This window comes from Syngnathoides biaculeatus, chromosome 13 (genome assembly GCF_019802595.1).
Source record: "Syngnathoides biaculeatus isolate LvHL_M chromosome 13, ASM1980259v1, whole genome shotgun sequence".
NCBI lineage: Eukaryota > Metazoa > Chordata > Actinopteri > Syngnathiformes > Syngnathidae > Syngnathoides > Syngnathoides biaculeatus.
Window position 1 is genome coordinate 27,322,614 of NC_084652.1, and position 27,757 is coordinate 27,350,370.

Here is a 27,757-nt window from a genome sequence, read left to right on the forward strand (position 1 = left end):
TAAAACAGTCTATAGTTCAAAAACAGCAACTCTAAATCTTGGCTTGAGTGTCTGTAACACTCTGTGATATCCATACACCAAATTTTGTTCATGTAGAAGCATATGTCAATATCTTTCCCCCCCAAAAGCTCTGTCATGCAGTCTACTTAATGAGGTTTCAGTTGGAGCATGCCTTTAGGCATGCATTCCCCGAGACAAATTTCAGTAAATAAGGGAGCAGCAGAGCATGCAAAGTCTTTGTTGGTCTTTTTAAGGTGAAGAGATAGGGCCAGAGTAGACTACCTAATCCTTAGCAAGACAGTCTTCCCTCGTGTATGTGAGTGGCATTGGGTTGCCAAACGTTCACTGTGTGATCAGTTGATGTAACCTCTGTGAATGTGAAAAGGATCCAATCCCTGCAAAGCTGCAGGCCCAGCCAACAGCACAGGAGAGATACTGAGGGAGTGTGCCACTTCAACTCGGATATGTCTCAACTTCCTACACCAAGATTGCTCCCATTATCCCCATCCCTAGGAGCTCAACAGTGACGGGTCTTAATGAATTCTCATGAGAGAACTCACCTCTATCCTTCCTCTACTTATTACACCAATAATTATTTTAAAGGTACCCTTTTTTCAATGCGTGCAGTAAAGGCATTCAGATTTTGATGTATAGTAGACTCCTACATATTTGCAGTTCAGCACTCGTGGATGAACGTAACACATTTTTTAAAAAAACATTGTTGAGGGGGGGGGGGAGACAACCTCAATTTTATGTGGAAAATCTTTGTTGGAGGTATGACTGCTTATTCAAAAATGTTTTGGGTTTTAAAAAAACCTTTTCACTGCAATCGTTATGGGTATCAATTATTCACAGGGTTTCCCTGCAGGGAGTCCTCGTTCTACAACCAAGTTACGTTCCTACGCTGGCAATACAACCCGACCCCACTGTTAAATTAAAAATTTACAGTGATGGCTGGAATTCGCTCTAGCACTCCAATGACCCTTGTGAGCGGCTCAGAAAATGGGTGGGTGTGGGTATTAAAATGGAAAAAAAATAAAATGCTCTACTTAACCATTCCTGCAAGAGGTGGATGGCGAAGAATCAGTTGAGGCTGTGCTTAGTTTTTGCTAAGGAAGCATGTGCAGGTACACCTTGCTAGTGGTAAATTCTTCCTCAGCGTCCTTGCCTTTCTTATCTTTCAATGTTAAGAAAATATACCGTGCCTTATCCCTTCATCAACATTTGGCTGATATTAAGCCTATTCTGATCTTTGATTCATAACGTAAGTAATCTTTCCATCTCTGCAACAATTGGACAATGTTGCTTCGTTCTTTTTTTTTCCACAAAAAAAGTTGCTTCATGATCACCGAATCCCTCATGGGGCGAAAACCTTCACGTGTACTAAAATATGGGCTTTGTCCTTAATAATAATCAGCACGGTCGACCGACTGAAGCCAAAGTCTTTACCGATGTTTGTCGGTGTTACTCCTTTCTCTGATCTTTATATTCTGTTTCGTTTCCATGGTAATTGCTTTTCTTTCACCTGGACAAGCATTTCTAAAAAAAAAAAAAAAAAAAAAAACATCTTTCTTTTTTTGGGTCATAATGTGTAAAAAAGGTGGTTGAAAAAGGCAAATCTATTCCTGTCGCACAAACAGAGATAAGCAATATGCATACGCTAAGCAGAAACACTATGGTGCTGGAGACAAAAGTCGAGAAACGGGTGCTGTAAAGTCGAAATGTCGTAGGTCGCGAACGTTGTAACCCGAGGACTCCCTGTATTGACTGCCAGAACCAGTCCTTATCCACTATATAGCCTTCCAACAGGAATGTAATCTTTGTAACTTCCAAATTAAATGTCTAATTTTACAACATAAATACTCTCACAGATTTGGGTTTGTACTCGACAAGTTTTCTGCTTCAGCCTTTAATTTCCCGTCGGAGAGCAGACCCCAGTACATCCACATAACAGGTTGGTTCCGCAGCATCAACATACAGAATTGATGTATTTTCTTGAAAATATGACGCTTCATTCTGCCCCTTACCTTTCAGGAACTGTGCTGCTACAACTGCCATACTCAAAAAAAAAGTATACTAGTGGCCAACAGCGTCGGCGCAGGAACTCCACCACATCCAACAACCAGGGCTCACTGAGTGGTGAGGATCGGGTTGGCTACTATTGGTGCTACAACACCATGTTGACTAAAGCCTGGAGGACTGGTGTTCTGGGTGATGAGAGGCTGGCTGACCGACTGCTAAAAGACTTCACAGACTTCTGTGCCAATAAAGACAACAGACTGCTTAACTTTTGGAACAGTTGCCTCGAGAAAATTCGCACCAGTGCACCCTAAGGCAACAATTCTTGTTTCAGTGCTTGTGTGTGATATATCATTTTTAATACCTGATGTTACATTGTTTTTTACTCACATCATCTCTGTTTCCCTGTTTATTCTTTCAAATGGAATTTCTCTAAGTCTCTTTCAGGCACTTCTATGGCTAAGGTTGGGTGAGTTTAAAATGTATTCTGACAGTTATATCTGTGAAGAAAATGTCATTATTGATGTAATCCAAGTACCAAAATGCAAATGCCAGTTGGTTGTTTTAGTTATTTCTTTTAGGTTACTCCAATATAAAATATGCTAGAGAAGAAATAAAAAGACAAAGGAAACTAGAGCCCTTTTTGACAGAGCGGTCACCCAATGATCCCAGAAGCAAGGTTGTCTGTGGCTTAATGCCAGACAAACCACGGTTCCAAAAAACACCAATGCAGGAAGACATTTTCCCTTTTCCGGACACAGAACACCGGAGCTCCCCCCTGGAGGCAGATTTGAATGCGAGCGCCAGTCCTCTTGAAAGGGGTTGGAATGTTCTACTCTGGAATTACCCATGGTGAGGCTCCGAGCAGGTGTGGATATACTTGTTATCCCCCAGCTCGTACCTGTCAATTGGGGTTCACCCGGGGGACAATCTGCTAGCTTCCCTCCACCTTTTGGGGCGAGACGGGGTGGGGGGTGCTGAACCCACCCTTTTTGGAGTCCTTGGAGGAAGTGCTGGAGAGTGCTCCTGCTAGGGAGACTATACTTCTGCTGAAGGACTTTAATGCTCATGTGGCAATTATATTGAGACCTAGAAGGATGTTATTAGGTGGAACGGTCCTCCGATCAGAACCCGAGTAGTCTTCCGTTATTGGACTAGGAAGCCTTATACAGTACAACGTGGGTTCTCGACCACAATCTGTTCCAGAAGGTGGTTTTAAGAAGGGATTTGTTCAAAATCCAAATTGATATTTTCCATTACAATTAATGGAAAAAGAAATCATGTGCTCAAGCATAAAAAATGGGCTTTTAAAAGAACTTTTTGGCTTTTTCTGATCATAAACTGCATAGTATAAATACATATCTAATTACTTTGTATAATGAAATAATTTAAGAAATGTATTTATTTTTTGCTTAAAATATATGGTTTAGTAGTTGAGTAGCTAGGCTGGGAGTGCATTGCCATATCTCTGGCGACTCGGCCCCCAGCCTTGTAAACTTTTTTTTTAATTATTAAAAGTGCAGAATAACTTTAAACAAGCAATAATGACGGGGGTGAAAAAAGCAAATAAAATTATTTTTACAAAAAGTAACATACAAAAACAACTCGTAACTCGAGTTAATGAAATCTTTTAAACAAAACAAAAATGCAGAAATACTAGTGGAGCATTATTAAAATTCACAAGATAAAAGCAATGCAAAATTATCAACTCTCTTTGGTGAGGGTGACTCGCCGCCTGGAAGTTCTTTCCCAAAGTACTTATCGAGTGTCACTACTTTAGAGCCGTGATTGGAAATTAATAGTCACCAATAGGAAGAAAAAACAGTCAGTAAATGTTGCTACCGGGACACGTCTGCGTACAGAGGCTGCATTATACACAATAACAAATCCCGTCGTGGGTCAGCTGGTCAAGTCGCGCGCGTTATGTTATTTCCGGGTTCTTTCTGGGGTGTTGGAATTCTTGGTCGACATTGCCGCCATTTCTGACGGTCTTATTTCTTATAGATGTCTAGATATGATTCCTCAGTTTTGAGGAAAATTCAAAGTGTCTGACTTCGGGTTGAATACTCAGCTTCTACTCCCAATTTGGAGCAGGTATTCCTGGGTATTTTACTCACGACCCTGAGTCAGTTTTAGATCTCTCAAACTTTGGAGATTCACTCTGTAGACATTCACTCTCACAGCATGATCAATTTCTGTGTCCTGAAACTTAAGAGTTTCTCTTCGGAAGTAGTGATCTTCCTAGGATCTTATTCTTTTGAAAATGGGAAATGTACTAGTCATTCAACTATAGTTATTCTGTGCTATTTTCTTTGTGGAAAATAGGAAATATACTAGTCCGTTGACAAAATATTCTGTGCTATTCTTCCTGTGAAAAATAGGAAATATACTAGTCTTTCGACTAGATATTCTACGCTATTCTTCCTGTGAAAAATAGGAAATATACTAGTCATTCGATGAAATATTCTGTGCTATTCCTCCTGTGAAAAATAGGATATATATTAGTCTTTCGACTAGATATTCTGTGATATTCTTCCTTTGAAAAATAGGAAATATACTAGTCTTTCGGCTAGATATTGTGCTATTTTTCCTGTGAAAAATAGGAAATATACTTGTCGTTTGACTCGATATTCTGTCCTTTTTTCCCGTCAACCTTCAGATCCCAGTCTGAGAGCTCGAGGACCGGTCCCTTAACGGGTATGTGTTGCCGTGGCCACGGTCTTTCCCGGAGGCTGACTGTGAAGCTGTGATCTAATTAGGTATGTTGAAATCCGGCTCGAAGGATCACGTAAATGTCAGGTTTGACACCCAACCGCTGGACTGAGTATGCAATTAATTAGGGATAATGAAGAGGTCTTTAATTGGCTCATGAGGAAAACTTCGACTCTGGTGGTGGTAGGAAGATTAAAGGGGAAATCCAGTGCTTGCAGTAACAGTGTATCCAATAGGTCATGTAATATGTACCCTATTTTGACAATATGATGTTAAATCCTCTCTCATTTAATAGTGTTTTGAGAATATTTTTATCGACAATTACGAGTTTTCAGGGGCGCTGCCATTTTCGCGAGTCACATGATCTACGTGGGCATATGTGACGTGTACCGTGCCGCAACCACGGCTCCTTTACATGGGAAATCATTTATGCCCAGCGCTGATGTCTTGGATTTATCCTCATCTGATGAAGAAATAGGAATATCAGTTGATTGGGAAGGCTGAGGAATACTTCCAAACATATTTCAACCTGTGGCTGTAATTAATGTTGAATATTCGGATGGTTCTTCGGGGAGAATGACACTGAGTCTGACTACTCGGAGGCCGACGTGCGACTTAACCGCGTAAACAAAGCCGGCAGCCTCAGCTGGTTCTTCAGACGTGAATGACGTGGAGTCGGATGAGCGAGGTCCGACGGTGGTCACGAGCCGAGGTTCCAGGCGCGGAGGCCGTTAGCCCCGGACACTGAAGCTAGGCTAAAGCCCTCTGCCACCACCGAAGGTGGGCCAAGAGCTCCGGCAGGAGGCCCCGAGCCGAGCTTCAAAGTTCGGGGAGGCCTTTAGTCGAGCTGCGGTGGTGGTGGATGCCTTTAGCCTAGCTTCGGCGTCCGGGGCTAATGGCCTCCGCCACTACCTGCTTCGTTATCTCCCGACGCTGAAGCTAGGCTAAAGCCCTCGGCGCCACTGAAGGCGAGCCACGAACTCCGGCGGGATGCCGCGAGCCGAGCTTGAACGTTCGGGCAGGCCATTAGTCGAGCTTCGGTGGTGGCAGAGGCCTTTAGCCTCGCTGTGGCGTCTGGGGCTAACGCCCTCCGCCACCGCCCGCTTCGTTAGCCCCGGACGCCGAAGCTAGGCTAAAGGCCTCTGCCACCACCGAAGCTCGGCTAATGGCCTCCGCTGCCTGAAAGCTCGGCTCGTGGCCCGCCACCAGAGCTCGCTCGTCAGACTCCGCGTCATTCCCGTCCGAAGAACCATCCGCGGCTGCCGGCCCGGAACTCCCGGGGGCCTTTGTTTACGCACTTATGTCGCACGTAGGCCTCCGCGTAGTCAGACTCAGCATCATTGTGCCCGAAGAACCATCCGAATATTCAACATTAATTACAGCCACAGGTTCAAATATGTATGGAAGTATTCCTCAGTCTTCCCGATCAACCGATACTGCTATTTCTTCATCAGATGAGGATAAATCCAAGAAATCAGCGCTGGGCATAATGGTGTCCCATGTAATCGAGCGTTTGTTACGGCACAGTACACGTTACATTCGCCCACGTATATCGTGAAAATGGCAGCGCCCCTGAAAATTCGTAGTTGTCGACAAAAATCTTCTCAAAACACTATTAAATGACAGAGGATTTAGCATCACATTGTCAAAATAGAGTACATATTACATGACTTATTGGATACACTGTTGATGCAAAGCACTGGATTTCTCCTTTAAGAAAACAAAGGTAAATCAGAGAGCCATGTGGTGCAAGCTGAGAAAGGAAGAATGGTGTGTGGCCTTTCGGAAAAAGGTGTGACGGCTCTCTGTGGACAGGAGGAGGTCCCGGAAGACTGGGCTGCTACAGCTAAGGTGATCAAAGAGACAGGCAGGAGAGTACTTGGTCTGGTTGGACACTGACAAGACTGTGGAGAGGCGAAAGGAATACATTGAGATGAGACGTCGGGCAAAGGTAGAGGTGGTGAAGGGAAAACAAGAGGCATTTGATGACATGTATGCCAGGTTGGACACAAAAGAAGGAGAAAAGGATCTCTATCAGTTGGCCAGACAAAGGGATGGAGATGGAGCAACAGGTAAGGGTGATGAAGGATAGGGATAGAAATGTGCTGCCATTAGTGTGCAAAATATTTGGAAAGAGAAGGAAATTAGTGGTAATTACTCTAAACTTCTATTACGGCTTTACCCGTGCACTTATTTCCTCTCAAAAGGACCCTGATCGGATTGCCGTAAATAGTAATAACCGGGAAGTGTTGTGTTCTGAGAGCCAGCAAAGCGAGTTGATGCTCTGTGTTATTACTATACCGACCATTGAGCAAACAAAATGAAAATAATGTACAATGTTCAAGTGTTTGAGCCAGAACACACACAAGCGGAATTCGACATGTTGGGAGGGCGGTAGCGCTGATGACGAACAATAACAGTCCTATGAAATGGACCACGGAGAGTTTATGCTTTTCTGAGGAGTTGGTTTAGGTGAGAATATATAGCAAGTGGCCAGACTTTTTTTAACACCAAGTTGTACTTTTCAAGCAGCAAAGCTTCTTGTGATCCATCAGCGGCAGGGCTGGGGGTGGGAGCGTTGCAAAGGCGGAGTGCCGTAAATGGTAACCGGGAAGTGTTACACGTATATATCCATCCATCCATTTTCTTAGCCGCACGATGGTCGAAGGTGTGCTGGCGCCTATCCTAGCTGTCAACGGGCAGGAGGCAGGTTACACACACGCATACATGGGGAGGACGTGCAAACTCCACCCACAGAAGTCCGGGATTGAACAGCTGCGCCACCATGCCACTTCATAAAATATGTTATTGCTTCTACAGTATGAGCACGAGAGGCTGTAACTTAGCGGCTAATAACCAGTAATGATTAAATGCATGCAAATTTCCCCGCTGATGAATGAGCCTCAACTGTGACAGCCACAGCTTTATCCTGTCAGGTTGACCCCAGGGGAGGTTAAAGAAGGACAAATTTGGGTGCGTTTTTTCACTTTTGGTGCGGAAAAAGTCACCAGCTTGGCTTTGTGAGAACGATTGGTCTGTAATGCTAAGCACCGGCGACGTCAGGGGCTTAGTCAAGGATTTTTCTTCCGCGTTTGGCTGTGAAAGCTGGCACACATCCAGATTTTACTTGGATTTCACAAATGTTCGTTATTTTCAATTAATGTCCAAAATATATGTAATAATAATATTACTTCACATTGGAGGGTTTATTGTACATATGAATTTTGGGAAGAGTCTTCCTTTAAACAACCACGCTACCATATAAACTCCCCACTTTTTTAACTGTCTTGCAGTCAAATAATAGACATGGTTATGTAACAAAAAAGTGTGAACATTTAATAACAAAATAAAGGTTGGAAAATCAAACATTTATACAAAACAAACACTCATTCAAATAAACAATGTCCACACAAGAGGTACACAAGGCACACATGGGCTAAACTGGGCTAACATAAGGACCCATGGAAATAGGAACATAGCCACCAAAACAAAGGAAATTCAAACCCCAATGTCCCTGCAGCGTTCCAAGCAGCAGGAGTGAAGAAAGTCGAGCGTTGTGTCCACTTTTCCACCCTCATCCAAATCCTCACAATCCGATCCATTGCGAAACCTTCGTCCTGGTTGTCATCTTCTTCCCCGTGGTACAACACAAGACTTGCTAGCTTGCGTTAGCTTGTCGCTAGCATCCTAGCAAAAGTCTATCCATCCACTTAGCCTCTGTATTAGCGGCTAACTCCACCATGTTACGACGTGATTTGAGTAGTTCATTCAAATGACACACTATCACAATTGAACTGTCAACAGTCCTTGTCGAACACGATCAATGTTGATAAACTTAACTTTTCTTTTCTTCAAACAACCACTCGTATTTCGCACTTTGTCTGGCTTTCTTTTCTCTCTTCAACCCCTCCTCAACATGTCACTTCCGGTCCTGGTTATACTGATAAAATGACAAACAAAAGTATTTATTTTCACAAATTAATAAAACACATTTTAATACAAATCCCTCCAAAATAATCAGCACACACTTGTAAGAAAATCTATAATGTAGTTGCTACTCTATTTACTTTAAGTTTTAACTAAAGCAACTTTTTAACTGTGTGACACCTACAAAGATTACCACAGATGCATTATTATTATTATTATTATTATTATTATTATTATTGTTATTATAGGATGCTAGTGGAAAAGTACAGAGAAGGCCAGAAGGAGCTACATTGTGTCTTTGTGGATCTAGAGAAAGCCTCTGACAGAGTACCAAAAGAGGAACTGTGGTACTGCATGTTTAAGTCTGGTGTGGCGGAGAAATATGTTAAATAGTGCAGGACATGTACAGTGAAGAAAATAAGTATTTGAACACCCTGCTATATTGCAAGTTCTCCCACTTGGAAATAATGGAGGGGTCTGAAATTTTCATTGTCAGTGCATGTCCACTTTGAGAGAGATAATCTAAAAAAAAATGCAGAAATCACAATGTATGATTTTTGAACGATTTTTGTGTGTGATACAGCTGCAAATAAGTATTTGAACATCTGAGCAAATCGATGTTTATATTTGGCACAGTAGCCTTTGTTTCCAATTACATAGGTCAAACGTTTCCTGTTTTTATTTGTTATTATTTTTAATTGGGTTTAGGTCTGGAGACTAGCTAGGCCATGCCAGAACCTTGATATGCTTCTTATGGAGCCACTCCTTGGTTATCCTGGCTGTGTGCTTCGGGTCATTGTCATGCTGAAAGACCCAACCATGACCCATCTTCAATGCTCTGACTGAGGGAAAGAGGTTGTTCCCCAAAATCTCACAATACATGGCTGCGGTCATCCTCTCCTTTAAACAGTGCAGTCGTCCTGTCCCATGTGCAGAAAAACACTCCCAAAGCATGATGCTACCACCCCCATGCTTCACAGTAGGGATGGTGTTATTAGGATGGAACTCATCAGCTTATTTGGTCTGTCAATATGAGCATCTTGAAGCCACCTGAGGTTGAAATACATGTTGCAGTATTCTTTCCGCTGTTGGGAAGATACTGTATGTGTTCCTTTCTCTTGAGGAGGCACTTCATCAGTCTAGCAACTTTTGGAATGTACCAAAGATGGAGATTCGGCCTCTGCCGGTTAGATGTCAACCTCTTGTGCAGAAGATGAAGCATCTGCAACAGCTGAAAAATAAGGTTCAAAGTATGGATAAAGCACAGGTTTATTTCATGGTGCACAAATTATTTTTGATAAGTTGAAAACGGGAATCGTATTCTGTGAATGTAGTACTTCATGTAGTACTGCTTGTTTTAATGCTACGTAGTATTTTATTAACATGAAAAAAACCCTGCACAAATAAAAAAATTGATAAAAGGTTTGTATCTATTTTTTTAGCCACTTATCCTCACAAGGGTCATGGGAGTGCTGGAGTCTATCCCAGCTGTCAACGGGCACACCCTGCAGTGGTTGCCAGCCAATAGCAGCGTGTACATCAAGACACACAACTGCATTTACAATCACACCTCGGGGCAATTTAGAGTGTCCAATTAAAGGGCCACTGTCTTGAAATGGATGATTTTTAGTATGTTAGAAATGAAAAAAACAGCAGCCAATGTGGGCCCATGCGTTTTTTTTCACTACAAAACATGATTTTGATGTATACAGCTTTTTGTAACTCTTGCCATGAAAATCCTCTCGAGGGCTTTGTTTTCGAAAAGAAGCAGGAATTTACGTAAAGGACAGCGGTGCCCGCAAGTGGACTCATTTGTTTCCATTAGTTACACCTCCGGAAAGGTACCTCGTTGTTCCCTCGTGTTAGCCAAAATGCCAGGTCGTTGCATTGCTGAACATTGCTTGAATACTCGGAAGAATGGATTTACCCTTCATAAGTTTGCAAGAGACCCGGTTCGTCGTGAAAAATCGATTGCTTGGGTGAACAGGACGAGAGGTTCATGGGTTCCAAATGACAGGTTGGTGTGTATACAGCTACTAAAAAAAAATAATAGCTTGGGGGGGACCATGTAATCGGTCTTTCGTAACATAACAAAAGATCCGCGTACGAAATATGTCGATGTGCGCATTATAAGCCACCACGGCGCCGAAAATGAGCCACACTGGCTCACACCAAGGCCGAGCTCCATTTCCCTGCATCTTGCCGCTTTTCAAACATTAAGTAGTTGTTCGCTCAATGTGATTGTGAAACCAAAACATAGCCTGTTCATTTCCTCCATACTGTCATGTTCCTGCCGGTCCAGCCCTGGCCAGCGCACCGGCGCTGATTAGGAGGCGCACACCTGCGGCTCATCCTCGTTGATTAACCCCTGTATTTATAGGACCCAGGGAACGACTGGTCTTCGCCAGATCGTCGCAACTCATGCCCCGTTCCTGCACTCCCGTATTCTTGATCGTGAACCCTGGTGTACCGACCTCCGCCTGTCCTCCGACCGTCCCCGTAAGCTTGACATCTTTGATATTCCTGCCTTCACTGATCGATTTCCTGTGTACCGACCCCTGCCTACCCGCAGACCTGCTCTCTACGCCCGACGTCTTGAGTACCGCTGCTCCACTTGACTGTCTGCCTGATCCCCGACATTGGACCGAATAAACACTTTTCCCAAACTGCTTCTGCATCTCCGGAGTCCTGCATTTGGGTCCTCCTCCAACCGATGGGTCGTGACAGAACGATCTGGCCAAACCAGGACCCACCAGGAAAGACCTCGTCGCCGGGACCGACGCGAGGTAAACCGACTGCCGAAAGACCAAGCCTGTCCTATCCGGGTAGGCTCCATGATGTTGTCCCCTTCTTCCGTGTCACACGCACCGCCTGCATGCCATGAATACATCCTGACCACGACCTGCTCAGCGCCTCATATTGTTTTGGACTGTGATTTTTGGACTATGAGGAAGAACTTGATTTATACAACCGTCTGCCTGACTACGATTCAGATTTTGACTATGAATGTCCTCTCCCTATCTTTAGTCCCAGTCAGTTTGCTTCACCTCCCCGTGTTTCCCGCTCCCGAGTGTCTTCGCCCGGTAGGTCCAAGTCCTCGTCCTCCAATCCTTTTTTGGGAACCCGCTTGGCCATCTACCCGGGTCCTCCGCGTGGCGGAGAGGAGACGCCCAGGCCGGGTGCTCCCGTGTGTCACTCCTGCAGTCTTGGCAAGGAATATTGTTTCCCGGGCTGCGACATCCCGCCTTGCTGAACAGTAAGAGATGTGTAGGCTGCTGTACCCAAACATTGTCATGAACGAGACTTGGCCACTGCCAAGAGGGGTGTGGCAACACCATTTCTCTCTCACAGCTGTTTCTCATTGGGACTATAATTAGACAGGCATTTAAGTTGGAGTTTTTGTCTGTGGCATTGGCCAGTTCGTTGCCTTGCGTTACTGAGTTGCGTTCACTGCCAGCAGGAATCTTCACCACTGAGAGAAAGCGATTCTGTGCCACCATAGTTCCAAGTTTCCCTCCTTGTCATCAGACCTCGCTTCATGTTTTTGTATTTTGCTGGTAGCCTAGCGTTGTTGTGGCTCTGCCTTCTTGAATAAAACTATGCCTAACGTCATGCCCTCATCTCGGAGTCCTGCATTTGGGTCCAGCCCTGCACCGTTGGTTCCTGACAGAACGAACTGGCCATTACAGGACCCAGCAGGAAAGACGCGGAGTCGCCGGGGACAGCACCAGGACAGCACCTGCCTGAGGACCACGCATATTCTGTCCGGTGATTTTTCAGATTATGAGGAAGACCTGAATTTAAGTGACCGGCTGCCGGATTCTGACTTGGACATGGAAGGCGAATTCTCCCTTCTGGTAATGAGTCTCAGTGACTTCGTTTCGCCTCACGTTCCTGTCCAGGGGGCGGCAACAGCTTGTTGTCACATGAAAATTGACGTCCCTTGACATCCTTACAAATGTAGATTGTGAAACACAATAACATCGAATTTAATTGGAATATGTTAGGTTTAGCTTTTTTGTTGCGCTTGTTGGCTGTCAAAACCATGCAGGCAGTCGCAAAAAAGTAACTTTTCACTGGTAAGTGTGTTTCAGCTAAACCTTCATATTAATTATTATATATTCATCGCATCGTTTTCCATAACAATGTGTGTATGTTTACCATACTTTTTGCCCTGACCAGAAGTCAGAGCCTGTTGACCATGGCAGAATCAATGATGGATTCTGAGTGCACAGTCCAGTTTTTATTCTACGTCATTGCTTCCCACTCAGCAACCATTATGTCTGCCGCCATGGTCAATGGGCTCTGACTTCCGGTCAGAGCAAAAAGCATGGTAAACATACACACATTGTTATGGAAAACAATGCGATAAATCTAAATACTTGGGATGTTTTGGATCGCTAGAGACACGAATGTATTCTAAACATTTGCAGGATGCCCAGGAAGATTTAGAAGATACATTGACACATGCATATGTAATAGGAATTACAGACCTTAATATTATTCCCTATGCCGTTCCACATTAAAAACTTTTTAATTTTTCTAGATAAACATTGGACTGATGATTCTACATGGAAATTTGTTAAAATGTCTAAGAGGGAAAACACTACCATTACATGTGCACCCAGTTGTGACGGCACCTGAATTGCAGAAAAAAGCTGTCCAGAAAATGACTATAACAAGGACCAAGGTGAAGGACCATACAAAGTTATTTTCAGACTGCACAGAGGTGACTCATGTCTCTGGCACAAAAAGCCCATTCACCTTGTCAGTCTATAAAAAAAGTACTTGGGAAACCATATAGACGGCTCACCTTTTTCATTTGCCTGGAAACAGATTTTAGAGGGGGTTAGTGAACTTCATGATTAATCCTTAATTTGTCTGCATCAACTGTTATAAATCTGTGGGTTTATTTTTGTGATGATTTTTTTTTTTAATTCACAGTGGGTTCCAATGATAGTACCTCACATTCTGAGGTAGTCATCACATTAAAGAGCACAGATGAATTATATCGAGCTGATACTGTGGTACATCGTTTATTTTAATACTTTAATTTTGTGGTCACTAGTTTAGAGAAGGATTATTATTGTTTAAGTTTATAGTTACTGTTAGGAACAATGACAACCTTTCACGATTTATACAGTGCTGTGAAAAAGTCTTGGCTGCAATGAACTCATGATCTAACAAGAGGGGTGATTACTTTTTCTACACAGGTTAGGTAACAAGTCCCCCCCCCCCCTTAATAAATTAAATTACCATTGAAAAATGGCATTTTAAGTTCACTTGGGTTATATTAGTCTATTTACATCTGTTTGCTGATCTTAAAGTTTGGAAACTATGTAAAACTTATAAAACTTGTGAAAGATGCAATACCTTTTATGCCACTGTATGTACTTTGTATTATAACAGAATAATCATGGAAACTGTTCCAAATTGTTAATTAATTAATTTCCGTTCAGGTTTTTCAACCATATAACCAAAGCACTCCGAAGCCTGACCCTGAAGATCTCCGGTAGGTTGTAACCCTTGTATAACAGTTACATGCATTTATTTAAGAGGTGTGGGCATGCAATTAAGAAGCAGTTCAGCATCTAGCTTTTGTCAGGGAGTCAGTGATGGCGCTACAATGCTCTTCAATGCTATTCTATTGGGAATCAACCAGTAGAAATATATCCATCTAAGCATTTTCTTCGCCGCTTGTTCTCACAAGGGTCGCGGGGAGTGCTGGAGCCTATCCCAGCTGTCAACGAGCAGGAGGTACACCCTAAACTGGTTGCCAGCCAATCGCATGGCACATTGAGACATACAGCCACACTCACAATCACACCTGGGACAATTTAGAGTGTCCAATTAATGTTGCATGTTTTGAGAAATGTGGGAGGGAACTGGAGTGCCCGGAGGAAACCCACGCAGGTATGTGGAGAACATGCAAAGTCCACATGGGCGGGTCCGGGATTGAACCCGGGACTCTGAGGCCAACGCTTTACCAGCTGATCCACCGTGCCGCCCCCAGTAGAAAGACAAAAGTTAAAATGTAAATGTACATGTTCAATAAGACTAGGAAAAAGTAAAAGAGCAAACCCCTAATTCTTTGTATAGATTTGACTTATATAATAGGAAATGTTAAATAAATCACATGTGGCACTCTTAAGTTTTATAGAAATTTGGGTGTGTAAGTGTGTGTAGATATAAAATGTGTGTGTCTTTGTGTCAGCTTCTGAATACAGTGGCAAAGTAAATTTTGTATTTTATACAGTGCCTGTTAAGTATTGAATTAACCAAGTCGTAAACATATTTACATTGCCATACTCTTGGTTCTGTAGTTGGTTGTTGTTGGTTGGTTCTATTTAGCCAACTCAATCATTTTTTGTGGTATTCACAATGTTTACATTTTTTCCATAACCTCATACATGAATACTAGAACAATTAGCAGAATGTGTCCATTTAAACAATGTTTCAGAGATACACAGGGACCTTCATTAACAATTGAGCCTGCCCGGGTAATGTCTAATCTTTGCCATTAATATTTCATATATTTCAACACATTATTTGTCGTAGATTTTATTTCATATTTTCATTTTTTTTCAGATAGTAATATCTGACACTGAAGATGTTGATCTGCATGAAACAAATCCAGTCAATCTTTCTTGCTATAGGGAAAAAAAAGAAAAAAGCTGACATTTTTAATGTCATTCACTTGATGAGGGAAAATATTTTACATATTTGAATGTTTTAAGTTTAATATTTCAACACCAGGTACACAGTACTGTTATTCACCACATGTGGAGGATGAAGTGAAGGAGCTCTTTGCAGTCAATGTGGAGAATTTCCAACATCCAGCAGAGTAGAATGAGCATATTCCTGTTGTTTGGTTTTACTCCATAGTATTTTTGGAATTTTCATTACTTTTTATCAAGGTAGTAAATTCTGAACTGTTTGGAATGTACACCAATCACAATCATCTTTACAGCGAGGAGACAACCACGACACTGCAGGACACTGTGGCAAACCTGTCATGTCTTATTGACCACAAAAAAGTCAGCAGGTTCAATGTCACAAGAGCTGATTTTTGGGATGGAATAGTCAGAGGTTTCAAGTGTACAACGTACTCTGAAACCTGTGACATGATTGTCAGATTTACCGATGATCCTGGTATTGCTGAGGAGGGAGGTGACACGGTTGGTCCAAGATAAGAGTTTTTAACTCTTCTAATGAAGCAACTGAAAGATCGGCCCATTTTTGATGGACAAGATGCACATCGGTTCTTGGTATATATATATATATATATATATATATATATATATATATATATATAGGGGACGTGGGAGGAAACCAGAGTGCCCGGGGAAAACCCACGCAGGCACGGGGAGTACATGCAAACTCCACACAGGCGGGTCTGGGATTGAACCAAGGACCTCAGAACTGTGAGGCCAACGCTTTACCAGCTGAACCACTGTGCTACCATAAAGATAAATACATACATAAAAAATATATACATACAGTGCCTTGTGAAAGTATTCTTCCCCCTTGAATTTTTCAACCTTTCGCCACATTCCAGGCTTCAAACATACAAATATATATATTTTTTTTGGAAAGAATCAACAACAACTGGGACACAATTGTGAAGTGGAATGAAATTCATTGGATATTTTAAACTTTTTTAACAAATTAAAAAAATGAAAAGTGGGGCGTGCAATATTATTTGGCCCCTTTACTTTCAGTGCAGCAAACTCACTCCAGAAGTTCAGTGAGGATCTCTGAATGAGCCAATGTTGACTGATGATGATAAATAGAATCCACCTGTGTGTAATCAAGTCTTTCCATAAATGCATCTGCTCTGTGATAGTCTCGGGGTTCTATTTAAAGTGCAGAGAGCATCATGAAGACCAAGGAACACACCAAGCAGGTCTGAGATACTGTTGTAGAGAAATTTAAAGTCGGATTTGGATACAAAGAATTTTTCCCAAGCTTTAAACATCTTTAATAGCACTGTGCAATGAATCATATTGAAATGGAAGGAGTATCAGTCTACTGCAAATCTACCAAGACCCGGCGGTCCCTCGAAACTTTCACCTCGAACAAGAAGAAGGCTGATCAGAGATCCAGCCAAGAGGCCCATGATCACTGTGGATGAACTGGAGAGATCGAGACCTGAGGTAGGAGAGTCTGTCCAAAGGATAACAATCAGTTGTACACTGCACAAATCTGGCCTTTATGGAAGAGAGGCAAGAAGAAAGCAATTTCTCAAAGATCCATGAAAAGTCTTGTTTAAAGTTTGCCACAAGGCACCTGGGAGATGCACTAAACATGTAGTAGAAGGTGCTCTGGTCAGATGAAACCAAAATCGAACTTTTTGGCCAACGATATGTTTGCCGTGAAAGCAACACAGCTCATCACCCTGAACACATCATCCCCACTGTCAAACATGGTGGTGGCAGCCTCATGGTTGGCCCTGTTTTCTTCAGCAGAGACAGGGAAGATAGTTAAAATTGATGGGAAGATGAATGGAGCCAAATACAAGACCATTCTGGAAGAAAACCTGTTGGGGTCTGCAAAAGACCCGAGACTGGGATGGAGATTTATCTTACCAGGAGGACAATGATCAAAAACATAAAGCCAAATCTACAATGGAATGGCTCACAAATAAATGTATCCAGGTATTAGACAGGCCAAGTCAAAGCCCAGACCTGAATCCAATCGAGAGATGGTGGGCAGAGCTGAAGACTGCTGTTCACAAATGCTCTCCATCCAACCTCACTGAGCTCGAGCTGTTCTGTAAGGAAGAATGGGCAAGAATTTCAGTCTCTTGATGTGCAAAACTGATAGAGACATACCCCAAGCGACTTGCAGCTGTAATTGCAGTAAAAGGTGGCGCTACAAAGTATTAGTGCAAGGGGGGCGAATAATATTGCACGCCCACTTTTCAGGTTTTTATTTAATAAAAAAGTATAAATATCCAATAAATTTCATTCCACTTCACGATTGTGTCCCACTTGTTGTTGATTCTTAACCAAAAAACAATAATTTATCTTTGTTTGAAGCCTGAAATGTGGCAAAAGGTTGAAAAGTTCAAGGAGGTATCAGATTCCGCTTATCCGTCCTGACCGACTCTCCAGTTAAAGGGTTAAGTTACCACTTTACCCCAGCCGACTCTAACACCGTGCGTGCAGGGGAACGGGAGCTTCTTAAATCGGTGTCGTGATGAATTCGCCTAGGTGAACTAAATGCCTTTAGTTTTGAAGAGCCAATCCGGTCTGCCCTCATTTATCAGCCCTTATCGAGTAACCTTACATAGTAAATTGGTGACAAAGTGATCGCTCCGCTATTACAGCAGCTTCATCTCTTATGAATTGATTGCACTTGTCATCGACCTAGTAAATTTAAGAGTCCTTGTTAAGATCGTACGTATTTCTTTTTATCTTAAGCCAGAGATTATCAATGAGTGAATAGAATTTACGACTAGGTGATGTTAATGTCGTTGACGATCGATCTTTAAAGAGGTTGAATGGTAAAAATGAGACAACTCATTATAAGATTGACAACAATAGATGAAAATGGAAGTTTAAGTATTTAATAAAATGATAAAAATTGTTCAGATAACATTCATTACTCGACAGTTACCGCCGCCAGTCGCGGGGTACGGTTTTAACGTTAAGGCAAAATTTGATGTGAATTGAACATAAATCATTAAAAGGAAAAATGATTAAAATGATGATACTGATGGTAAGTAGGATGAGATGAACGATAAAAGTAGTAAAAAGTAATCAAAATTAAGTAAGTTTAAAAGCATTCAAAAGCATTAGAAATTCAGGAAAGTAGACATTTTTGAGTGAGCCTTTTAGGGGTGATCAAGTCCTATGAAGCTCGAAGCCTAATTTAGTAATCAGGAATTTTAGGATTAAGGATAAATTGTCAAGCCAACTTGCCCTTCTTAGGTAACCACGTAATATCCCTGGTGTTAACCTGCCATTACCTTATTATAGTAGTTGTTTTACTCGTGCCCAATCATAAATGAAGAAGTCAAAAATCAGCATCCCAAGTTGCTCGAAGACTTCTCCCCACCAGCTTGTAAGACGACTATTACTCCCTGCAGAAAGGCCCGTCTCTTTGTCAGCGTGAAACGAACAAAGAGCCTCAGACTTCCGTATCCAAGGGTTTTATAGCTTTTGGGTGGAACATTCGGGAAGGTTTTGGCTGTACATATGCCCAGTGGGAAGGGCCCCCTTTGTTATTCTATGAGGCTTCTTTTGCCATTCCTGGGTTGTCTTGTCACACCCCTCTTAGCTCACTCAAAATAGGGCAAGGCACCCGCAAACTCAACTGTCATTTCCCTTTACATCAATGACCAACAGGTGCATCCTGTAAACATAACCACAAACCTGCGTTCAGTTTCACTGTAGTTCTAAAGCAATAGCATAAATGTATCAACATTCTTGTGAATACAATTCTCTCATGCATTCAACAGGCTTGTTCTCGTTGGTCACATATCGTGTGTTGCCTTGTCTAAGAGAGACAGTCATACACAGGTATATATTCTGCGATCCATTTTGATGCTTCACCCTTGAGTTACCACACAGGATGTTTGCAATTAACTGATCTTATTTTTACTGTTTTTCCATTGAACCATTCGTAAAGAATATGATGTTTTGAAACTGCTTTGTGAAAAGAAAGTGTATGACTAAGTAAGTGTAAGTAAGTGTAAGTGTATGACTGTCTTTCTCAGACAAGGCAACACATGATGTGCAACCAATGAGAACAAGCCTGAGAATGCATGAGAGAATTGTATTCACAAGAATGTTGATACATTTATTGTATTGCTTAAGAACTAGAGTGAAACTGAACGCAAGTTTGTGGTTGTCTTTACAGGATGCACCTGTTGGTTAAAGGGGAAATGACAATGGAGTTTGCGGGCGCCTTTCGCTAATTTGAGTGAGCTAAGAGGGGCGTGACAAGTCAACCCAGGGATGGCGAAAGGGGCCTAATAGGATAACAAAGGGGGCCCTTCCCACTTGGCGTATGTATAGCCAAAACCTTCCAGAATGTTCCACCAAAAAGCTATAAAAACCTAGGATACGGAAGTCCGAGGCTTCTTGTTCGTTTCACGCTGACAAAAAGACGGGCCTTTCTGTAAGGAGTAATGGTCGTGTGGCAAGCTGGCGGGGAGAAGTCTTCGAGCAACTTGGGATGCATATTTTTGACTTCTTCATTTAAGATTGGGCATGAGTAAAACAACTACTATGATAAGGTAATGCCAGGATAATACCAGCGATATTACGTAGTTACCTAGGAAGGGCAAGTTGGCTTGACAATTTATCCTTAATCCTAAAATTCCTTATTACCAAATTCGGCTCGAGCTTCATAGGACTTGATCAAACCCTGACCCTGATCAAAAATGTTCTTTCACAACATTATACTCATCTGGAAAGGTAGGAATGAAACTTATTCTATATAAAAATAATACTCCAGCACTTTTATCATTTCATCCAGATATTGTGCTATTTATACCGTATTTTCTGCACCATAAAGTGCACCGGATTACAAAGCACAGTTTCACTTAACGACTTTACTTCCTAACTTGACTCATAAAGGTGCACCGTATGATAAGTTAGTATAACATACGGTCTATGAAAAAAGGTAACGGGTGCAAAACCGAGTTTAATTCAACTTTATTCTATTGTTTAACAATTTTTTTATTCAATATTTTCATTGTAATCCGGTAGTAGTTGCTGCGCCACAGTAGTCCTTGCATAGATGGAGAAATATCGCCTTTTCATAAAACAAGAGCATGAAGACAGACCTCCTTGAAAATATTTGGTCTTCATGTCTTGTGCTATCATTACTGCCTAAGGTCAAACAGTGACTGTGGAGACACTTCTCCCGGTTGTTCTTTGTTCAATCATCCATTCTTACTTTGTTCGTTGGTCTTATATCTATGACCACCTTACTTAGCTCCCCCGGAAACTCCGTTTCATCTCCTTAACTTGGTGCAGTCCATTTTCTTGATTCCTCCACTTCCGAACCATAGATTAATTCATGTAGAATTCTTTCGTGGTTGCTCTATTATCATTTACAATTGTAACTTCACTGTAACTGACAACACATGTTGTTTTGCTGCATACCAGCAGTGTACCTACCGGAGGTGTGGCAAAGGTAAACCTACATACAGTACATATTACATAATCTTCTCTCATTGGTTTAGCACTACCAGCATATGTACTGTATGCATTATGAAATGTTCTCTCATCCATTTATCGCTGCCACCGCACGTAGTGTACATATTACCTAGTGTTGTCCGATTGGTTTATCCCTGCCAGCGTACATAATGTACGTATTTACCTCCCTGTGTCAGTGGGAAATGCTCCAACAGTCAAGCCATTACCAAAGTCGCACAACATTTTCACAGATTGTGGAAATCATTGCACACAAGATGCACCCGAATATTAGGCGATTAATTATTGTTATTATTGTTGAGAAAATTAAAGGCTTTTATGTGTACCTTATAGTGTGGAAAATACTGCTCTTTAATATGGCACAATGTTTTACAGCATATTTTGAATGTGCATTTTAATGGGTTTTTGTGGGCCAATTGATGGAAAACACCATAAAAACAATCTGAATAGTTTTAGCGTTACACATTTTCCTAAACTGTTGTCTTCATCTATCTTAGGTCTCCATGGAAAGGTCTGCCTGAGCTAACAAATGAGAATGGGCAGTATTGCTCCTTTAGCTGTGAGACTCAAGCATGGTCTTTGGCTACTCTGCTGGAAGTACTGTATGACTTCTAGAATACTTCTACAAGACTCTGTTTAATCTTTCTTTTATGCTGTGCTGCAGTTGAGATATGTAATACGCTTCATTGGCTTGGCAATGCATTGCATGTTGAAATCAATTTCATTTAAAAAATGTCATACACAAGAATTTATTAATAAGTCTCTTATTTTGCCAAAACAACTTTTTCTTGTATTTGGAATGTGATATTGTGCCTGTAGAGCCTCAGCAAATGTGAAATATGAATTAAAATCACATACGCTTTCCTGAGTCCCAGATATTTTTCTGTTGACAGTTGAAAGTAGGACATTAAAATTTCTCAAGCTTAGCTACTTCACTTGTGAAGGTCTACTCTCTTGAACAAGCACTGTCAACAAAACAAACAAGTGGTCTCACAAATGGGTCATCTACATGGAGGCAACCAGTCAGAGGAAAGTGGCGGTCTTAGTTTAATATGGACAAAGCGGATACAAAACGGTGTCAAACAGGTTTATTCCTCTCTCTCTCTCTCTCTCTCTCTCTCTCTGTCTCTCTCTCTCTCACACACACAAACACACTCTCAACCTCTCTCTCACACACTCTCTCCCTCTCTCTCTCTCTCTCTCTCTCTCTCTCTCTCTCTCTCTCTCTCTCTCTCTTTCTGCATTATAAAGAAGAGACATCCACAGGTGTTCACATTTTTTTTTCTTCACACAAACTTTCCCTGCTCTCTCTGGGAATAGTTGCGGACAAGAGGAGGTATGTGATAAAAATAAATAAAATCGCAATAATAAAATCCTCACATACCAGCATTATAAAGAAGAGACATTCACAGGTGTTCACAGATTTTTTTTCTTCACACATGCTCTGTAACACCAAAAACAAGGTCACCACGCAGCCTCTGCCAACACTCATTCCCAGCAGCACAGACCACACTATCAAACAGCAATGCACGCGGACCGCGGCAACCTCTCCACTTCTCCTCCAGCAAGCAAGTTTCTGCTTTAAATTAATGAAACATATTTAACACCCCTCCTTGAGTCGTCACTTTATTGTGGGGGAGGGGTTTAAGTGTCTCGATGGTCCTAGGAGCTAAGTTATCTGGGCTTCATGCCCCTGATAGGGTCACCCATTGCAAAAACATCCGAGGTGAGGGACTAGACCAGGTAGGGTTCCAAAACCCCTATGATGAGTGCAAATGTTGGATCTCTGTTTCCCATGCCCGAGCCCGGGTCACCGGGTCACCCCCTCTGGATCCACGTCTGGAGGTAGGGCTTGAAGGCGAGTGCCTGGTGCCTGGGCCTGCCTGCATGCATGGGGCTCGCCCGGGCCCTTCCCATGGGCTCACCACCGATGAGAGGGGCCATAGTAATGTGAGCTGGGCGGCGGCCAAAGGCGAGAACCTTGGCGACATGATCCCCGGCTCCAGAAAGTAGCTCTAGGGACATGGAATGTCACCATTTTGGCAGGGAAGGAGCCTGAATTGATGCATGAGGTCAAGAAGTTCTGACTAGATATAGTCTGACTTGCATCTATGCACCGCTTGGGCTCTGGTACCACACTTCTTGAGATGGTTTGGACTCTGCTCTACTCAGGAGTTGCCCAAGGTGAGAGATGCCGAGCATTTGTGGGTATACTTATTTCCCCTCTGGCTCGGGGCCTGGATGTTGGGGTTTACCCCGGTGGATGAGAGGGTAGCCTACATACGCCTTCAGGTAGGGGGACAGGGTCCTGACTGTTGTTTGTGCCTATGGACCAAACAGCAGTTCAGAGTACCCACCCTTTTTGGAGTCCTTAGAGGGTGTCGTGGAGAACGTTCCCTCTGAGGACTCCATCATTCTGCTGGCGGACTTAATGCCCACGTAGGCAATGACAGTGAGACCTGGAAGGGCGTGACTGGGAAGAATGCCCCCCCTCCCGATCAGAACCCGAGTGGTGTTCTGTTACTGGACTTCTGTGCTAATCACGTATTGTCCATAACGAACGCCATGTTCAGACATAAGGGTGTCCACATGTACACCTGGCATCAGGACACCCTCGGTCGCAGTTCGATGATCAACTTTGTAGTCGTGTCATTGGACTTGCGACATCATGTCTTGGACACTCGGGTGTAAAGAGGGGCAGAGCTGTCAACTGATCACCACCTAGTGGTGAGTTGGCTCCAATGGTGGGGGAAGATGCCGGTCCGATGTGGCAGGCCCAAACGTATTATGAGGGTCTCCTGGGAACGGCTGGCAGATTCCCCTGTCAGAAAAAATTTCAACCCCCAGCTCAGAAAAAACTTTGGCCACATTCCAGGGGAGGAGGTGGACATTGAGTCCGAGTGGACAATGTTCCACACCTCCATTGCTGAGGCAGCCAACCGGAGCTCTGGTCGTAAAGTGGTCGGTGCCTGTCGTGGTGGCAACCCCTGAACACGGTGGACACCAACAATGAGGGATGCTGTCAACCTGAAGCTCGTGGTTTCAAGACACATTCTGAGTTCAAAATTAAGAGACTTGGTTATTATTTCGTCTGGCAAAAACTATAAATATCAGATAGGAATCTATCAAACACAAGAATCCATCTTTTGTTTCTAGAAAGAGCAATTGAAGAACCTCAATGTTCAGTAGTCTGTAAACAGCACACAAAATGCTTTCAATTGTTTAATAAATGCAATATTGTTTGAAAGTCAAAACAAGTACAAAATCTTCACCTTATTCTCAACTGTATATTACTGGTAAAAAAATTTAGATTCTGTACAAAATGTATAATATTCAATTACATTTTCAGGATCCATTTAATATTTTCCCTAAAGATTACGCATCCGACTTTCAACATTTGGAATTTCTGCAAATCAAAAAGAGGATGGCAAAATTAGAAACGAAAAATGAGTGACATGAGAACGGACAGCCTCTTCCTTGTCAAGTTTTTCACAGGCTGCACTCAGAGGTTCTCTCAGTCGATCGTCTCAAGGCAGAAAGTCCAGGTCTTCTTCATCATCTTGCACTCTGCAACACAGTGCCTCCACAACGGTCATCAGATCAGCCACATACCCCAATAAAAAACAAAACTTGAAATGAAGCATGATATGTCACTTTATTGTGGTTTGTTTTCCAAATAGAATTTTCTGAATTCTAAATTTTATATTTTAATTTAGAATGAATCCTGGGTCATTTGCATCCATCCATCCATCCATTATCCAAACATTGTCACAAGAGAGCGAGACAGTATCCCAGCTAGCTTTGGGCAAACGGCCAGACTACACCCTGAAATGGTCACCAGTCAGTCACAGGGCAGATATCGACAGCTTCACTGAGCAGGAATCAAACCCACGCTGCCTGCACCAAAGTCAGGCGTGTGGACCACTACACCATCAGTGACTGGGTCATGTGCATATTAAACCAAACTCTCTACAATAGTAAATACTAAGGCCAGCATAATTACATGTTTCACATTGTAAGTCATCCACCTGTCTTGGAGGCATTATTATTCACATTAAATTTCAAGGGGACAATTTAAAAAAAATGTAATACTGTTAACCAATTTATAATAGCACAGTTTGGTATTCATGAATTTTATTAATATAATTTTCTTCTTTCTAAAAATAATGACAATAAAGGGATTTATGGCTTCAGAATTCTCTAACCCTCACCGTATATGTACCCAGTACATGCAGGAAGTTCACAGAAATCGCATAGATGCTTCAAAATTGAATAGCAGACACAATAATCCTTGTGCAACATACACATACTGTAGGGATTGTAAAGCTTTTAGTTCAATATGAACAGTATGCCATAATTACCATAGCTTGGATTTTCAAGAATTCTGTGGATGACAAAGCCACCAGTCTTGTACTTCGGATAATGATGACTTTAGCGAAGTTTCTCATTTGCGGTTGCACTTTGTGAACGATGCTCATTCTCAATGTAGTGCATTGCAGCTAACATTGTCCTAAGGTACAAAAATATTTAATATATAAATTGCTACTGTAAACACCACTGTCTCAGTACAGACACAAACCTGCATTCCATCCCTTTGAACGAAAAAGCATACATTTTTTGTGCGAAATATATGACCAAGGAGTGGAAGGCCTCAAGGTCTTGGAGGCCTGTTACCCTGAGGATCCAGAACAAAAAGCAGTTTATTCTGAAAATGTTTGAGTTTTATGGTACATTGTTTATATCTCACCTTGCTTAAGCCATGGTTTTCGTTGTTCTCGTCCTTCAAGGGGCCCATGAGTACATTGGTAAAATGGGCCTGGAAATTCATCATGCACATTCTGGATGTGTTGAAGGATGGACTTCCATTTAGAGACCACAAGCTCCCTATCATTCCCCTCTGTGGAAACCACACACCAGTACAGGTGATTAATGAAACTGGATATCCACGGACCAAATGCCTGACAGGCTCGGAGTCTGGCGGCAACCTTGAGCTTCTTCTTCAAACTTGGGGTTGCCTTTGTGGGGTTGTGAAGGTGAGATGGGGAAGACAAAGAAATACATATATTTAATTCATCACTTCACTTGAGCTTACTCCACATACATGTTCAAGACTATTCATTGGAATTTTATCCTGATTGCCACAAAAACAAACATTATATAAGGCTTACGATTACCTGCACCACTTCAATGTTGAGGATTGCACGTTTGTGGAGTTCCATCAATGTATAAGTGCCATACTTGGCACAATGCCCAGGGGAATCCGCACGACCGTCACCTCCACAGATGATGGAATTGTCTTCCTCTACCTGCAGTGCACTCAGCAGCCAAGACTGTCTCTCTCTCCACACACGCTGCACAGCTTCGAACAGAACCTGCTCCTGATGACGGTAGTAGGTCCTCACTTTGTAGATGGCCACTCCTAGGTGTGCAAGGACTCGTAGCACTTTGGTTACAGAAGCGCCCGCAAAAAGGATTGCAGCCAAGAATTTGATGTTTCCTGCAGGAGTGTTGCCACACAAAGGTTGGGTACACCATACGGACTGGTTACCACATTCCCTGCAGATAAAACAAAGCTGAAGCATGCTGCCAAGTTCCTGCCTGTTCCATCTGTCAGATTCCGCTTATCCGCAGGACTAATCGGGAGAAATGTCCTGTCCGACTCTCTAGTTAAAGGGTTAAGCTACCTCTTTACCCCAGCCGACTCTAACGCTATGCGTGCAGGGGGACGAGAACTTCTTAAATCGGTGTCGAGATGAATTTGCCTAGCTGAACTAACTGCCTTTATTTTTGCAGAGCCAATCTGGTCTTCCCTCACTTATCAGCCCTTGTCGAGGAACCTTACAGAGAATAAGGGAGATAGTGATCGCTCCGCTTTTACAGCAGCTTCATCTCTTATGAATCGATTGCACTTGTCATTGACCTCGTAAATTTAACAATCCTTGTTAAGATCGTCTGGATTGGTTTTATCTTAAACCTGAGATTATCAATGAGTGACTGATTAAAATAGAATTTTACGACTAAATGATGTTAATGTTGACGATTGATCTTTGATGAGGTTAAATGGTAGTAATGAGACAACTCAATATAAGAATGGCAAAGATAGATGAAAATGGAAGTTTTAGGTATTTAATAAATTGAGAAAAATTGTTCAGATAAAATTCATTACTTGACAGTCATTCCCGCCAGACACTGGGTATGGTTGCGATGTTAAGGCAAAATACTATGTTAATTGAACATAAATAAAAAAAAATGATGAAAATGATAAGACTGATGGTAAGTAGGATGAGATAATTGATAAAACTAGTAAAAAGGAATAAAAATGAAGCAAGACGATGTAATCTGAAAGAGGTTACTGATTGGAAGGTTGTGGTCGGGGAGAGTGGAGCTTGACAGCATAGGATGGTGGTGTGTAGGATGACTGGTCGCGGGGAGTGTCAGATTCCGCTTATCCGCAAGACGAATCGGGAGAAATGTCCCGACCGACTCGCCAGTTAAAGGGTTAAGCTACCCCTTTACCCCAGCCGACTCTTTTAACGCCATGCGTGCAGGGGGACGGGAGCTTCCCAAGTCGGTGTCGAGATGAATCCGCCTAGGTGAACTAACTGCCTTTAGTTTTGCAGAGCCAATCCGGTCTGGCCTCACTTATCAGCCCTTAACGAGTAACCTTACAGAGTAGAAGGGTGACAAAGTGATCGCTCCGCTTTTACAGCAGCTTCATCTCTTATGAATCGATTGCACTTGTCATTGTCCCAGTAAATTTAACAATCTTTGTTAAGGTCGTACGGATTTGTTTTTATATTAAACTGGAGATTATCAATGAGTGACTGATTAAAATAGAAATTTGACGAGATGGTGTTGTCGTTGACGATCGCTCTTTAATTAGGTTTGTCAGATTCCGCTTATGCGCAGGACTAATCGGCAGAAATGTC

General features: G+C 42.4%; 1 protein-coding gene across 22 annotated transcripts in view; it reads left to right on the plus strand.

The window, feature by feature from the left end:
- Nucleotides 1–21,698, plus strand: part of depdc5 (DEP domain containing 5, GATOR1 subcomplex subunit) — a 225,134-nt gene extending 203,436 nt beyond the window's left edge. For 6 of the 22 annotated variants that reach the window (XM_061838768.1, XM_061838770.1, XM_061838772.1 and 3 more), the window contains 4 exons: nt 1,872–1,954; nt 2,035–4,778; nt 11,039–11,157; nt 11,231–14,044. In XM_061838768.1, the coding sequence (XP_061694752.1) occupies nt 1,872–1,954; nt 2,035–2,333 (382 nt within the window). In that variant the 3' untranslated portion in view covers nt 2,334–4,778; nt 11,039–11,157; nt 11,231–14,044. Of the gene's footprint in view, nt 1–1,871; nt 1,955–2,034; nt 4,779–11,038; nt 11,158–11,230; nt 14,046–14,117; nt 14,171–21,325 lie in introns of those variants that run through there. The other 16 variants (XM_061838759.1, XM_061838751.1, XM_061838753.1 and 13 more) reach the window with 16 other exon arrangements.
- Nucleotides 21,699–27,757: the final 6,059 nt, after the last annotated feature.